This window comes from Corylus avellana, chromosome 8 (genome assembly GCF_965113065.1).
Source record: "Corylus avellana chromosome 8, dhCorAvel1.hap1.2, whole genome shotgun sequence".
In the NCBI taxonomy this organism is placed as follows: Eukaryota; Viridiplantae; Streptophyta; class Magnoliopsida; order Fagales; family Betulaceae; genus Corylus; species Corylus avellana.
Genome location: NC_142497.1, coordinates 20,841,624 through 20,858,183, shown reverse-complemented (window position 1 = coordinate 20,858,183; position 16,560 = coordinate 20,841,624). Strand labels below are relative to the sequence as shown.

At 34.5% G+C, this 16,560-nt stretch overlaps 1 protein-coding gene across 11 annotated transcripts; it reads right to left on the bottom strand.

Annotated features, from left to right (window-relative positions):
- Positions 1-6,104: 6,104 nt before the first annotated feature.
- On the bottom strand, positions 6,105-9,456 carry LOC132163103 (receptor-like protein 54). Of its 11 annotated transcripts, XM_088519144.1 has the most exons (3): positions 8,703-9,454; positions 8,343-8,540; positions 6,105-8,054 (listed from the first exon to the last, which is right to left on the bottom strand). In XM_088519144.1, exons 1-3 carry the CDS (start codon positions 9,433-9,435, stop codon positions 6,289-6,291), a joined length of 2,697 nt encoding a protein of 898 aa, XP_088375270.1. In that variant the 5' UTR covers positions 9,436-9,454; the 3' UTR covers positions 6,105-6,288. The 11 variants fall into 11 exon arrangements, with proteins under 11 accessions (XP_088375270.1, XP_088375272.1, XP_088375263.1 ...); XM_088519146.1 differs by having other exon boundaries at positions 6,105-8,099; positions 8,316-9,456; XM_088519137.1 differs by having other exon boundaries at positions 6,105-7,950; positions 8,074-9,454.
- Positions 9,457-16,560: the final 7,104 nt, after the last annotated feature.

Sequence of the window (16,560 nt, the reverse complement as noted above, 5' to 3'; positions counted from 1 at the left end):
ACTGTCTAACAAATTTATTTCAAGAAATGTGGGCTTGGTGGAAGACTCTGAAAGTGTATATATATTGTAAGAGTTCAAGGATTTGTGGTGTTTTGCCCCTATCTCAAACGAGGGAAAGGCTGTAGTATTTATAACAATATTTTTACATCAGAAATCGAGAAACATATCTTATCCTCTCTGTACAATATTAGAAATTGACAAACAAATCCTATCCTTGCTGTAATTTTTCTTTTGATATTACACATGTCGGTTGGCTGTGACAAGATGGCGTACTGCTGCATTGTGCTGTAGAAGTTTTCTCATATCTTTTGGATATTGCTGCTGTCGGTTGATTTTGATGAGGAGAAAAGATATTAGTCTTAACTTATATATATATATCGTCACTAACATTTGCCGCCTAATTTGTGAAATTTATGTAAAGATCGACTTCATGTCATTCTTATAAAAGCATTCTTGATTATTAGTTGAAAACAATTGACATCATGGAAGACCATGGAGACTCAAAGAATGGAGTCTTTGCTGAGTTTCTCATGGTTTGTTGTCTTTACATTGAGATAAGCTTCATGACTTGAAGTGGACAGACCAGCATACCAAATGTGACTTCTTATTGTCTTTCTTTCGATTTATCGTAGTAACTCAGAAGGGGTACTTAGAAAGTCCTTATTCATTTTCTTATATCACCACATTAATAAAGTATTATAGCTTAGGCTTTTTCCGAACGAATACCAGATTGTGTTGAGATAGATTTTTGTCTTGAAATTGAGTTAGTTGTTTTGAATTGAATAATATTAAATGTATTATTCATTTATCTAATATTATTATATACGAAATTTTTACCATTTGCACTATCAACTTTCAAATATTTGAATAAACGGGAAAAGTTCACATACTTCTCCTCAAACTACCACTCAATTGATAACATTCCCTCAAAACATCTTGCCACAAGTTTTAGAAGCTAGAAGCATGGGAAATGGGATCCATACTAGGGAGAGAGTTCCTGGTAATACTGAAACGGTGACTAACCCTACATAATTTTTTGTTTTCTACTAAAGAGCCTTGATTAAAAAGTGAATACATAATTAGGGTGTGCTAAATGCTAATTTGTAATTTTAAAGTAGGTTTTTGATAGGATTAACTCCAGGAGCTGGAATTTTTGTTAATATTCTCTACTTGAGTACGCCATTTGGCAGATGTGTTCTTCTGTATATCTTGATAAATTTTTATCACCGAAATATAGAAGTTTGTTTGTTTTCATGCTAATTTAGATAACTTATTAAAAACGATGCTTAATATTAGCACCTGTATAAACTAAATAAACTAACTTTTTCAGTTTGTAAGTTAGTTAGTTTAGTTAGCTCAGAGTTAGTTATTAGTTCAAGTTGTTAAGCTGATATACAGTTTCAGTTGCTTGATTAGAAGCTTGTAAATAAGCTTTCTTTCCATTACTTGTAACCTCACGAGATTATTTGCTAATGAAGAATTTCTCTTCTTCTGCATCTACTTGCTTCTTCTTTTCTCCTACTCTGTTCTTCTTCCATATAGCATAGTCTCTGTTTTCCTTTGATTCTGTTCACCTTGAGTATTTGACATGGTATCATAGCCAAGTTTACTAACAAGTCCGGCTCAACAGTCCACTAGAGAAACGGGTTGTCGCTGCTCCGACCCAGGGCCCGATATGTGAGTTGGAGATTGTTGGGGTTATCCCACATCTGTTGTGGAAGAGGCTAATACTCGTGCTAATACTTAATTGTTAGTTCTTGTGTTGACTTAATTCAGTTCCAAAATGCAGATGCTACTGTTCACGGCTCAAACACTGATATAGAATGCTCAGAATCCAATCTCCACCGTTCATAATGTAGATTCATGTGTTATGAACGTCCCTGCAAAATTTCAGCTCAATCGGACCACAAACGCCCATCGATCGGAGTTGTTGATGAAGACTGGACAGTCCGGGTCCGGACCTCCAGAATCCGGGTCCGGACCCCATTTCCCGAAAGTGCATTTTATGAGGCCTGTCCGGACCTCAGATCTGCAGGGTCCGGACCTGGCTGACTTATTAGGGTTATTTTCTATTTAAACCCGATTTTGCTACATTTACAAGGATGTATTTTATTGAGCAAATATCTGGGTGCTTAGAGAGAGAGAATTCGTTCTAGATTATTGTTGAAGAGAAAATACGTGAAGCCAATCGGAGTTCCGGTGAAAGGAAATCTTTTAGAAGAATCGTGCCAGATGTTCTGGAAAGGGCTACTGAGGTAGAAGTCAAGTGGGTCACTTGTCGTGTGCAAGGAAGAGTCAAAGGCTTTGTTATTCTTCTTGTATTCCTTATTCTTCTATATAGTGAATTGATTTCCTGGGTTTGGCTGCCCCGGAGAGGTTTTACATTTAGAGAGTTCTCTAAATGGTTTCCTCTTCGTAACCAAATTTCTGTGTTCTTGATTGCATATTTCATATCAGTATTTGGTTGATTTTTTAACTGCTAAGTTAGATCTGTTTTCTGGATATTTTCGGTAAAACTCCTAGACGTGTGAGTAGGTGATAATTGGAGTCGTTTTAGAATTTTCATTAATGACCTTTGACTGGACTACCTTTTGTTGTTTCTATGATGGGGGTTTGGATTGTTCTTCAGCGTGTATCTTGTTTATCTCCCTTCATGTCAAGCGAACACTTACCAAAAGAAGTGAATACCAATATTTTTTTTTTCTTTTACCAGGCGATATTCATGCACAATATTCTGATCTTCTGAGGCTTTTTGAGTATGGGGGTTTTCCTCCTAATGCCAATTATTTATTCCTAGGGGACTATGTGGATCGTGGCAAGCAGAGTTTGGAAACAATATGCCTTTTGCTTGCCTATAAAATCAAATACCCTGAGAACTTTTTTCTTTTGAGAGGGAACCATGAATGTGCTTCAATTAATCGAATATGGATTTTATGATGAATGTAAACACCGGTTCAATGTAAGACTTTGGAAAACCTTTGCTGAGAGGCAGCTTGTAACAATATTCTCTGCTCCTAACTATGTGGCGAATTTGATAACGCTGGTGCAATGATGAGTGTTGATGAAACCCTAATGTGTTCTTTCCAAATTCTTAAACCAGGAGACAAAAAGTCAAACTTCATTTGAACAAATCTGTGAACACTGCAGTGTGCATTGCACCTTAGACTTGCTAATGTGAGTTTCCTGCTACCACCTTTGTCTTGCAAACTTGGTCATTTCTGAAACATCTGTGTGTTTCAATTTATGTTAATATGAAAAGCTACAACTATATATGATGAATGGCATGTGCTTAGTAATGGGCTTGCGACAATTATTCTTCAATTCTAATTTATATTGTGTCATCACTTGATTCTGCTCTCTAATAAAAATAATTCTCATCATTCTTGTGTTGACACCTTGCCTGCAGAATGCCTTTCCTCTAATTCTGAACAAAGCGCAGTGAAGATGGAAAGGCTGGATCATAAGCTCCTTCAAACATAAGTTGAAAATCTAGTATTTCTTCCTCTGTGTTGAAGGTATGAGTTACATATATACCGAAAATTCTGTCTTCAGAAGGAGCTTTGTGACTTGTCATTTTGCAGCCAATTGCAGAATTTTGATTTAAAATGGTTGTCAAAGCTCTCTCACTGAAATTTTGGTGAGCAAATACATTTGGTCTGTAAATGGCTGCACGTCATAGACTGCACGGGGAAATTGTTTGAGTTGATGAATATTTATACGCCTTGCAATAGTACTACTGCTGGGCATTGGAAATGGGTGGTAGCAAATGTTAGTATAAGCAATTAGAGTTTCTATTGCCTTCTTTTCTAAATTTCTTCTCCTCCATGTTTCTTTTTGACATGATTCTGGTCTCCCAAGAGTAAAGTGTTAATCAGCTTTTCATACAAATGTTATGCTTTTAAACGTAATTGTAGCATGCTCTAAGACATGCGAATGTGATTATTCGAGTATGCTTGTAAAATTGTCAAACTGTATTCTGGTTGCTGGAACGTGATTATTCAAGTATCCGACGTTTCAATATATGAGAACTTTGTATTATTATTATGCAGCTTCCATTTTTCTCAGACTTAACCTTTGCATTTGCAGACTTCCCATAATCGATTTTTCTTTTTGATTGTCACTTGAAGGGTTTCTGGCTCCACTGCCTTTTAACTGTCCATAAAAAACTTAAAGCACTCAAATCTACTTTAAAGGTTTAAAACAAAAAAAAAAAAAAAAAAAAAATTCTGCTTTAAAGGTGTGGAAATTTTTTTTTTCATTTTGGGAACATCCACCAGAAAATCAAATCCCATACTGACCAACTTGACTAGATCCAACAGCAGCCCCCCCACGGTCCAGAACCAGGCCCTCAAGACTGACCTAGATGAACGCTCAAAAAGAGGAAGTCCTCTGGAAAAGTAATTCCAGAGAGTGTTATTAGCTAGCCTGTAAGGATCTTAATATAAACTTCTTTCACACTTCAACTATCATTAGAAGGATACAAAAATGCCATCGACTTCCTCAAGGCCTCAAATGAAACTTGGCTCTCAGACAGAAGTGGGAACTTGCTCTTAATCACACTTTAAAACCCTCTTCTCCTCTTCCTTCCCTGACTTCTCTGAAAATCTTGGCCCGTTTGGTAAAGGATTGTGTATTGGATTTTTTGTTTGACTAGTAATAAGAAATTATTGATGTAATATAAAGTAGAAATAAGTTTTGAATTTTGTGTAAGGAAAAATAATAAGTTATGTTTTGTAGTGGGTGTTTTGAATAGTAATAAAAGTGATTGATGTGATATAAATTATAAGAATGTTTTGAAGTTGACCTTTTAGGAAAATGTTTTAGGAAAATTTTGGGTTGTTTGCCAAATGAAGCCCTTATAAACCCTTTAGAACCTGCCATCTTTGAGGAGGACAACATGTCTGCAACTTAGGCTCCACAAAAGCCCTTGGATCAGATGGTTTTACAGCCTTTTTCATTAAATCCTACCGGGCCACGGTGAAACAAGAGGTCCTTAACTTAGTATAAAGTTTTTTTTAGGAATGGGAAATTCCTAAAAGAGTTGAACCCTAGTCCCCAAGCGACATTGCCCTTCCACTGTTCACCATCTATACCCTAGCAAAGTTGCTTTACACTTTGAAATACAAAAAAGGCAGAGGGCTCATGGACATAAAAATCGATATGAAGAAGACTTTTGACAGAATAGAATGGGCTTTCATACTTGGGATTTCAGCTCCAAGTGGATGAAGGAGTGCAATGCATCCGCCTCCTTTTCCATCCTCATTAATAGTTCTCCCTTTGGCAACTTCTCCTCCTCCAAGGGCCTTAGGCAAGGAAATCCCCTTTCCTTTTTATTTTGGGTTGTGAGATCCTTGGAGGAGGATCTCTGCTTCGATCTCAGCTTCAAGTCATGGTATTGCATCTGTTTACCTCGACCCCTAAGTGGGCTAGGCATCAGATCCATGAAGGGTCAAAACAATGCTCTCATTGCCAAACTTGGCTAGAAAATTATTTCCAATCCTGCTGAAAGTTAAATATCAGAAACTATTCCAGGAGGCTGCTCTTGGGGTCTGGGAAAGTATTCTCAACTCCAAACCTCTTGTTGAAGCATGAGCTTGCTTACGAATTTACCCATATTCCCCCATTCCAATTTGGGACTCTTCTTGGGTTCCCCATATCCCAAATTTTAAACCCAAACCACTAAATGACAGTGACCTTACCCAACCCATTCTCCTGGTATCAAGCCTCATCACTAAAAATGTTTATTTCCTCCGATTCTATGGAGAGAGGAATCAGGTTATGTGGGATAAAGATAAACAACCCTATTTAATTTTGATAAGAGATCGAGCTGGGCGCTAATCCACCCTGTGCATAAACATGGTTGGTTGGCCTTTAAGCAGTGAATTTCAGTGTTTGGTCAATTAACATGATTACAATTTGCCAGTGAAAAAAAAGGAGTCAAACCTTCAAAAGGAAACACTATTAGTTATGTTTTCCAAGACTAATCACATACTTTATAAATACCTCTCTTCTGACAGGGGAATTTGAAAGCAATGACCCACGCAAATGTGAAAGCATGGCCAATTTTTCCTCCGCATGACATGTACGCCTCGTAAGTAGTCCCCAAAAAAATAATATCAAACAAGTGCATAGTTGAGTAATATAGTTTGCCAATTACAAAATATCATACCATAAGACAATACTTGCATCGAATTACATGGATTTTTTTTTTTTTTTGCTTAATACCGAAACCAAAACGACTAGAATTAATAATGATAAACCTGGAGGTATTGTGCTGCATAACTATGACTAGTGCCTCCGCCTCTGATTTCTGTGTCTGCAATTTTTATGGTATTCTTTTCCAAGATATAATCGAGGGAAGATCCTGGAAAGAATGTGGTCAACATGTTTGTAATACCATATCCTCCACCTCTTCCAAAACATAAGCGGCCCAATGATAATTCCAATGCCAAAAATAAATCCCAATTCAATGCTTATGTAATTCCACTCTTTCACAATTCCAGAATTCCAGTGTTTTTCTTCATATGTTGGAGGTGACAATCGCGGCTCCTCATATGTGCAGTGTGATTTCAAAGGGATGCCACATAATCTTTCATTCCCTTCAAAGGAAGTTTCCAAAAATGTGGCAAATTGCTTGATGAATGGAATTTTTCCCTCCAACTGATTAAAGGAAAGGTTGAGAACTGATAGGAAAATAAGACCATCAGCAATTTGCATAGAAATCTTACCAGAAAGCTTGTTGCTTGACAGGTCTAGTGACTCAAGATTCCTCAATTTCCCCAAAGATGATGGAATTTGGCCCGTGAAAGCATTATGCGACAAATTGAGAATATGAAGCACTTTGAGTTCTCCCATTTCTTTAGGTATTGGACCATCAAAACCATTGCAAGAAAAGTCAATAGTGGTGAAGATTTCTAGGATATTCTTCAAGTCCACCATTAAACCCTTGATAGTAACTGTTATCATATCTCGATAATAAATTCCATCCACATAAGTTTCGAGGTAACTTAGCCTTGATTGGGCCTCAGGTGAACGATTCATCATTGCCATCCAAGTCAAAAGAAGTGTTATTGGAAGATTACCAATAAAATTGTTTGAAGCCACATCTATAATTTGAAGCATTGGCCAGGTGGCATTAGGCTCTGGATGAGTAATGGACCCGTAAAATTTGTTAGATCGCAAAACAAGAACCCTCAACATGGATGTGTTCTTTAAGTAAAATGGGAAGGTATCCTCGATGTGGTTGTTCCCAATGTCCAAGACCTCCAACTGTTTGCAATTGGCCAAAGATTTTGGTAGCCCCCCTTCTAGTTGGTTTTTATTGAGAGATAAAGTTTGTAAATCACAATTATCTAGAAATGCTTCAGGAATTGTGCCATTGAGGTTGTTTGTCCTAAGATTCAGCACCCAAAGTGTACGGCTCATCTCAATCAAGCATTGGGGAATTGTGCCACTGAAGGAATTATTAGACAGATCTAGAAGTTGAAGATTTGTAGCTTTGCATATTGATCTAGGGATGCTCCCATATAATTTATTACTTGAAAGAGACAAGAAGAAAGTGTAGGCAAGGGATTGACTGATGCTTGCTGGTATCTCTCCATAGATCTGGTTGTTTGAAAGGTCTAGATAATCTAAACTGGATTGGTTTCTCAAGAAATCAGGAAATACTTTCAACTTGCAAGAAGCCAACCCTAAGTGGTAAAATTGGGGGAATGAGGTTAACGAAATGTTAAAACCATTAAATTCAATCAACAAGTTGTTGTACGAAAGATCAAGCTTTGAAGGACTTTGAAAATTTTGAATCACACTAAGGTCCACTGAGCCAGAAAATTGGTTGTGTGAAAGATCTAACTCTTGCAATGATGGAAGGGAAAGTATAGAAACTGGAATACTCCCATTCAATGAATTGCCGCTCAAGTCAAGAGATTCCAGATTCAAAAGTTCTTCCCACTGAGTGGAGTTAATTTGACCAGACAGATGATTATTATCAAGCCATATGGAAGTCAGATTCTTGAACATCCCGAAATTTGGAATTGATCCATTGAAATTGTTGCCTGACAAGCCCAAATAGACCAATTGTGTGAGGCTCGCAATTGAATCTGGAATTGATCCGTTGAAATTGTTTCCTGACAAGGCCAAATTGACCAATTGTGTGAGGCTCGCAATTGAATCTGGAATTGATCCGTTGAAATTGTTGAATGACAAGCCCAAATAGACCAATTGTGTGAGGCTCGCAATTGAATCTGGAATTGATCCGTTGAAATTGTTGAATGACAAGCCCAAATGGACCAATTGTGTGAGGCTTGCAATTGAGCCTGGAATTGATCCGGTGAAACTGTTGCGTGACAAGTGCAAACTGACTAATTGTGTGAGGCTCAAAATTGAGTCTGGAATTGATCCTTTGAAATTGCATTGTGCAAGATATATTCCTGACAACATTTTAAGGTTACTGATAGAAGGTGGTACTGACGCAGAAAAATTTGTATAGCTAAGTACCATGGTTTGAAGAGATCCATTTGGAGGAAATTTAGGGAAAGAAACTTCAAGTCGAGGGTTATAGAGCAAGTCAAGCGTTTGTAGCGTTGGAACCTGGAAGATCTTTTCAGGAAATTTTCCATTCAGGTAACAAAAACTGAAATCCAAGGATGTCAAATTTTTGAAATCTGCAAAAAAATCTGGAACTGGAGCAGATAAATTGTTACGAGACAAATCAATAATTGAGAGGGACTGAAGATTTTGTAAGGAGGAATCAATAGGGCCAGAAAGATTGCAACTGGACAAGTGCAATGCTCTCAAATTTGGAACTGAAGATGATAAAGCTTGACCCCACTCATTACCTTGTGCTGATATTAATACACCATCAAGATAAAGTTCAATAAGCTCCGAAAGTTTCTGAACGAGCGCATTTAAATTTGGATTCTCAAGTTTCAGTTCCAGTTGATAGATGTAATTAGAGGTAGATAAATCAAGAGTGACCAACCTTGTCAAGCGCGAAATCGCAAGAGGAATCTGCCCTGCAAAGCCAGCATTTGAGAGATTCAAATAACTCAAATTCACCAACTTGCCAAACTGTGGTGGAATATGAGAATTGTTGAATTCATTATAAGCCAAACTCAAGCTTTGGAGGTGCTTAAAACTGAAGAGGCTGCTTGAATTGCCAAGTCCACCCAAGATGGATTCACTGCTCAGGTCAAGGCCAATAACACGTCCCTCGTTGCAGGTTACGCCTTCCCAAGAACAGCAATCGACACTTTGGTTCCACTTAGCTAGTTTTGCAGACAAAGTAGATTCGAATATAAGGGTGTTCTTCAATTCGAGCAACAGGAATTGCTGATTGTCCAAACATTGGTGAGACACCACAAAGACAGTAGAGAAATTGAGGAAAAGTGTGCACATGGGCACCAAGAAGAGCCATGAAAAGAAGGGAATTCTCATTTGGAGGGAGGCTGTAGTAATTAAGAGACACTCTCTCTCTCTCTCTCTCTCTATATATATATATAAATATGGTGAGTTGGTGACTCTGTTTCCAGCCAGTGTCTAACAAATTTATTTCGAGAAACGTGGCCTTGGAGTTGGGGGAAGACTCTGAAAAGTGTATTATGAAAATGAGAGTCAACTGAGGAGCATGGAAGCTTAAGCTAAAATTTATTTCGAGGTAGGTACAGATTATGAATAAAGTGGGATTTGAGGGGCTAATGAGAGGAAATTAAGGTCAAGTCGTGTAAATCACCTAACAATTCCTATTTGTCCCCTCGATCTATTTATTCCTCATGACTTTCCTACTCCCAATTTATTGGCAGTGGGATATTTCCATGTCATGTTTAATTCAAGACATTTTCAAGGGCCCATAATTTGGTGGAGGTAGGTATTACAGCATTCACATTGACCTTTTTTCTATTATTATTTTTTATTTTTTAAATTATTTAGTTGATTTAGCTACCCAGTTTTCAAAATCACAAAATATTGAACTCTTTAAATATTTCTACACTTTAACTAAATATTATATTTTATTAATGAATCAAACTTTTGGATTCTTTACATTAAAAAGGAAAGTTCACATACCCCTCAAACTATCACCCAATTGACAATGTACCCCCAAACTTTCAATTGTGACAATGTCTCCCTCAAACTATCAAACCATACTCTTAGTAAAATAAAAACAAAAAATACTAAAAATTCTAAAAAAAAAAAAAAAAAAACAAACCCTAAAATAAAAAATAAAAAAATAAAATCCAAGCCAAACTTTTAATCCTCTTATTAAAAAAAAATTGATTTCTTTTATAAAAATTGAAATTTTTTGTTTTTTCTATAACTTTTTTTTTAAAAAAATTTTCCTTTTAAAAAGAATTTAAAAAAAATTAAAATCTTCGTTTTAAAAAATAAAATTACAAAAATTTCGTTTTTTTTTTAAAAAATTAAAAAAATCGTTTTTTTTTTTTTAAAATTAAAATTTTCATTTAAAGAAAAAAATTATTATTTTTTTTTCTTCGAATTTATAGGGATATATTTGTCTTATTGGAAAATATATAGGGGCATTTTTATTTTTTTGTTAACCTTGGGGGAGGCATTGATGATGTTTTGGTAGTTTTGAGGGAACATTGTCACAGTTGAAAGTTTGGGGAGAACATTGTCAATTAGGTGATAGTTTGAGGAGGTATGTAACTTTTAACTTTTTGGCTCTATGTATTTGAACATGAAGTTAAATTTAACATTAAGTGAAGAGTTTGTTAAATAACATTTTTTGTGAGTTTTGTTAGAATTTTAGAGAAAAGCCAAAAATAAAAACCTCAATGCTCCTATATAGTAAACTAAATTAATTGGACTCTACTAAGAGATATTTCTATGAAGATAAATTTCCCGATGGTTTAGAAGAATTTCCTCGACCTTATATTACGAGAGAATTTAAATCTTTTACTTACAAACACAAGATTTCACAGGTTAAGTACTTGTAAGTGATCTCGTGTCATGTCAATGTCGTCTACCTACTGTTAATTCTACTTCCATAACACTCCTACATTTCCTTTTTGTTTAATGAAAAGGAAAATATTGAAAAACCTTCAATTTTTGGCTAAAGCAATATAAGGATTAACTTCATGTCATCCTTATAAAAGCTTTCTTGATTATTTGTCGCAAATAATTGACATCATGGAGCCCTATGGAAGTAACAAGGCAATTTACATGTATGGTCGAGACTCAAGCATGGAGTCTTTGCATGGAGATCAAATTTATTTCTTATGTTCTATCGTTTTTGCATTAATTAGATAAAACTTCAAAACCCAAAGTGCACGGACCAACGTATTAAATGTGATTTTTATTTTCTTTCTTTGGATTTATTCTCAGTCAGTTAAGAGTGTGTATTCAAAAAGTCTTTACTCATTTTCTCATGTCACAACATCAATAAAGTATTATGACTCAGGTTTTCTATGAAATGATACCATAACATTAGCGTGTTGGGATAGAATTTTAAGTTGAAATTGATTTAGTTGGTTTGAATTGAATGATATTAAATTCATTATCATTTATCTAATATTATCTTATGTGAAACTTTTACTATTTAATCAACTACTTAATTATCAATTTTTGTTTTTTCACAAAATCAAGATTATAAGAATAAACTCTTTAGTAGGTTCTTCAAAATTAGTGCTTAATTTTGTGAGTATGGATGGAATTGTAAGAATTGTAATGTGATTGTTGATTTTTAAGGAATAAAAATGGAAGGGAAATAATGAGAAAACGGCCTTCTACTTGAAACTCGAAGAAAAGGGTTTGTTATTTTCTTCCAATGACTGACTTGTACAATACGCTTCAGTGCCTTCTTGTACAGATTTGACAACTACAACTCAATTAACATATTAATTCCTCTAGCTAAAGAACTTGCCGCTAATTAATTATGGAAAAAATATAATAATAATAATAAAAAAAAAACTCTCAAGTAGCCAATTTCAATAAAATCTCATACAGTAATAAGACGTGGCCGTTTAATACATCAAACTACCAAAATGTGATAAAAAAAAGGCGTATGTTAGATATCCCTAATATTTTCCTAAGTTTTTTATTGATGTTTCGTTGCTTGTTTTAAATGCTACAGGCGTCCGGATGGAGCCACAAAGACGATCCGGTATCATGCTTCTTGTGGAAAATTTTTCCACATCGATCCAAATTATTTAGGCCAACTGTATTTGTCGCTTAATTTGCTATTGCGAGAATTTATATAAGGATTGACTATATGTCATTCTTATATAAGCTTAATTTATTGATTATTAATCGCAAATGATTGACATCATGGCCCCTATCGAACTTAAAAGGCAATTTACATGTATGATCAAGACTCTAAGCTTAGAGGTTTTGAATGGAGATAAAATTTATTTCTCATAGTCTGTCACTTTTGCATTGAGATAAGATTTAAAACTCAAAGTAGACAGATCAGCATACCAAACTTGACTTTTTATTGTCTTTGGATTTATTTTCAGTCAGTTAGTTAAGAGTGACTACTCAAAAAGTTCTTACTATTATTCTCAACTATGTTGGGATTATTCAACATCGGTTGTGGAAGAAACTGATGGTCAGTTTATAAGTATGAAAGAAAACCTCATATCTTGAGCTACTTTTTGAGATTGAGGGAGGCCTAAGACCACCCAACATTAGTATTAGAGCCTAGGTTCAACCAACAAGCCTCGACCCAACAATTTACGGGAGAAACGGGTTGTCTCTACTCTGACCTAGGGTCCGATGTGTGAGGAGAAATTGTTGGGCTTATCTCACATCGGTTGTGGAAGGGGCTCGTGGTCACTTGATAAGTGTGAGGGAAAACCCCACCTCTTGAACTAGCTTTTAGGGTTGAGAGAGGCTCAAAACCACCTAATAGACTAAATTAGTTTTACTCAAGCTTTCTACCTAGGGGTACCATAACTTGTTGAGATAGAATTTTCAATTTACTCAAGCTTTCTACCTAGGGGTACCATAACTTGTTAAGATAGAATTTTCAATTGAAATTTAATAACTTCTACAATTAGGGGTGACAATTTGTGTTCGTGTGTCAAAATCGAGTCGCGTCAAGTCATAGGTTATAAGACAATATAGGTAAACTATAACCTTTTAATTTTATAGTAAGTTTGTGTTGAGTTTGTAGGTTATATAAAAAATTGTCAGCCTTTATGTCGCGTGCTGGGTTCGGGTTGTGTCGAGGTATAGGTATAAGAATATATAAGTTAACCATAACTAGACCCATTTAATTAAACGGGTCAGACTCTTCAAGCCTAACTCTTAAATTTTCATGTTGAGTTTGTGTAGAGTTTGCGGAATATATCAAAAATTTACTGCCCGGCTACAGTATATATATATATATATATTAAAGATACAATACGCTTCAATTTATACAGATTTTAAAACAACTCGATCAATTGACAAACTAATTCCTCTAAAGAACTTGCCGCTAACTGTTCATTTCGTATAATTACTTATTTTTTTGAGTAATTAATTATTATAATAATTAAAATTAGTACTGTTTCAAATAAATTCCTTCTAGCCAATAGGATAATATTTTCTACGACCATATTTGTCACCAATGATTTTGTTCACGCAATTAGAATTATCAACTATCAAGGTAGGCAAAGATTTAGAAGCTACAAGGGATTCTTTGCATTTAAGGACTGCAAACTAAAACTTCTTATGGGAACAATTTATTTAAACAGAGGAGACTCTAACTAATTGTTTCTTGATATATTTCAATTTTTAACGAAAGTACCTATCAAAATGGAACCCAACATTTTTCTATATTCCAAAAATCAACTATGTATGAATGAATATGTAGTAAACTTCGCAGCAATTTTTCTTTAGATATACAACATCAAAGAACCAACCAAGAACTCATCTTCAAATAAAATTTAGGGGTAATTTCACTGAAGACCCCTGAACTTTCACCTGATTTGACAAACTCTTCCTAAACTTCAAAATCTCTCAATTTAGTCATCTGAACTTTCAATTGCTTTCAATTTGAACTTCTCCGTCAAATTTAGCCATTAGAAATACCAAAAAAGACCAAAATATCACTGCTTTTCGCTTTCTTTCTTCTTTTTTTTTTTAAATAAAAAAAAAATGTTTTGGAATTAAGGGTAAAGTTGGAATTTTATAAAAAAGTCAGGGTATAAACGTCATTTAATGTTTAAAATCTAACGGAGGGGTCCAAATAGATTGTAATTAAAAGTTTATGGGACTAAATTAAGAGATTTTAAAATTTGAAAGTATTTATCAAATCAAATAAAGGTCTAAAGATCTTTAATAAAATTACCCTTAAAATTTATTTGAAGATTATCGATGAATGTGGGGGGAGCTGAAGGGTTAATCAGAGGAAAGGTCAAGTCCTGTAAATCACCTACCATGCTTCCTATCTGTCCCCTATATTTATTCCTCATGACTTTCCTACTCCCAATTTATTGCCGGTGGGAGATTTCGATGTCAAGTTTAATTCAAGACATTTTCAAGGGCCATGATATGGTGGAGGTATTACGGCATTCACATTCACATTGACCTTTTTCATTTTTCATTTTTAAATTTATTTAGTTGATTTAGCTTGCCGGATTTCAAAATAGTAAACATCAAACTCTCAAAATATTTCTTTACTTCAACTAAATATTATATTTTGTTAATGAAACAAATTTTATTATTTAAAGAAAGAAAAAAGTATGAAAGAGAAAGAACAGTAAAAAAATGAATAATTGTCACTTTTGGGATCTCTGTATTTGAAGAGTATTAAAACATGAAGTTAAATTTAACATTGAGTGAAGAGTTTGTTAAATAACATGTTTTGTGGGTTTTGTTAGAATTTTATAGAAAAGCGAAAAGTAAAGACCTCAATGTGAATGCTCTTATATACGAAACTAAACTAATTGGACTCCACTAATAAGAGATATTTCTATGAAGATAAATTCCCCGATGTTTTGGAAGAATTTCCTCAACCTTATATTTTGAGAGACTTTAGATATTTTGCAAATACAAGGTTTGAGATTAATTCCGTTTCCATCTTTATTAATTGAAAGTCGAAACACTAACTAATAGATAACAACTGAAGATAACTCTCATTATTTAATTAAAGGGGTAACTTCACTGAAAACTTCTGAACTTCTACATGATTTGACAAACCCTCTTAAACTTTAAAATCTCTCAATTTAGTCCCCTGAACTTTCAATTGCAATCAATTTGGACCACTCCATCAGATTTGACGGTTATACCCTTGAATTTTTTTATAAAGTTTCAACTTTACCCTTAATTTCAAAACTTTTTTATTTAAAAAAATGAAAATCATGAATATTTTGGTCTTTTTTGGTATTTGTAACGGCTAAATTTGACGGAAGGGTTCAAATTAAGAGCAATTGAAAGTTCAATGGACTAAATTGAGAGATTTTGATGTTTATGGGGGGGTTTGTCAAATCGAGTACAAATTCAGGGGTCTTCAGTGAAGTTTCCCCTTAATTAAACTATTATTACTCTAGGATATTTAATTAAGCTATTGCAAAGATAACTTTAAGATAACTTCATGAGCTTCATAAGATAAGTGCTTGTAAGTGATCTCGTGTCGTGCCAACGTTGTTTGCCTACCGTTAATTCTACTTCCGTAACACTCCTACATTTCCTTCTTGTTTAATAAAAAGAAAAATATTGAAAAACCTTGAATTTTTGGCTAAAGCAATATAAGAATTGACTTTATATCATCCTTATAAAAGCTTTCTTGATGTCCTCAAGGAGTAGCTCAATCGGTTGTAGAGCACGCCTCATGAAGTGGAGGTTACTAGTTCGAATCCCTCATCCTCCTTCCCTCGTGTGGACATGTAAAAAATAAAAAATAAAAAATAAATAAATAAAATCTTCTTGATTATTTGTCGCAACTAATTGACATCATGGGGCCCTATCGAACTAACACGGCAATTTATATGTATGGTCGAGACTTGAGCATGGAGTCTTTGCATGGACATCAAATTTATTTCTCATGGTCTATCGTTTTTGCATTGAGATAAGCTTCAAAACCCAAAGTGCATGTACCAACATATTAAATGTGACCTTATATTTTTTGTCTTTGGATTTATTATCAGTCAGTTAAGAGTAGACTCACAAAGTCTTTACTCGTTTTCTTCCGTCACAACATCAATAAAGTATTACGACTTGGGCTTTCTATGAAAGGATACCATAACTATTGAGATAGAATTCTAAGTTGAAGTTGATTTGGTTGGTTTGAATTGAATGATATTAAATTCATTATTCATTTATCTAATATTATCTCATATGAAACTTTTACTATTTAATCAACCACTTAATTTTTTTTTTTTTTTTTTCACAAAATCAAGATTATAAGAATAATTTCTTTAGTAATTAAGTGCTTCAAAATTAGTACTTAATTTTGTGAGTATGCATAGAATTGTAATGTGATTGTTGATCTTTAAGGTATAAAAATGGAAGGGAAATAATGAGAAAACGGCTTTCTACTTGAAACCTCGAAGAAAAGGGTTTGTTATTTTCTTCCACTTGTACAAAATGCTGCAGTGCCTTCTTATAGAGATTTGGCAACTA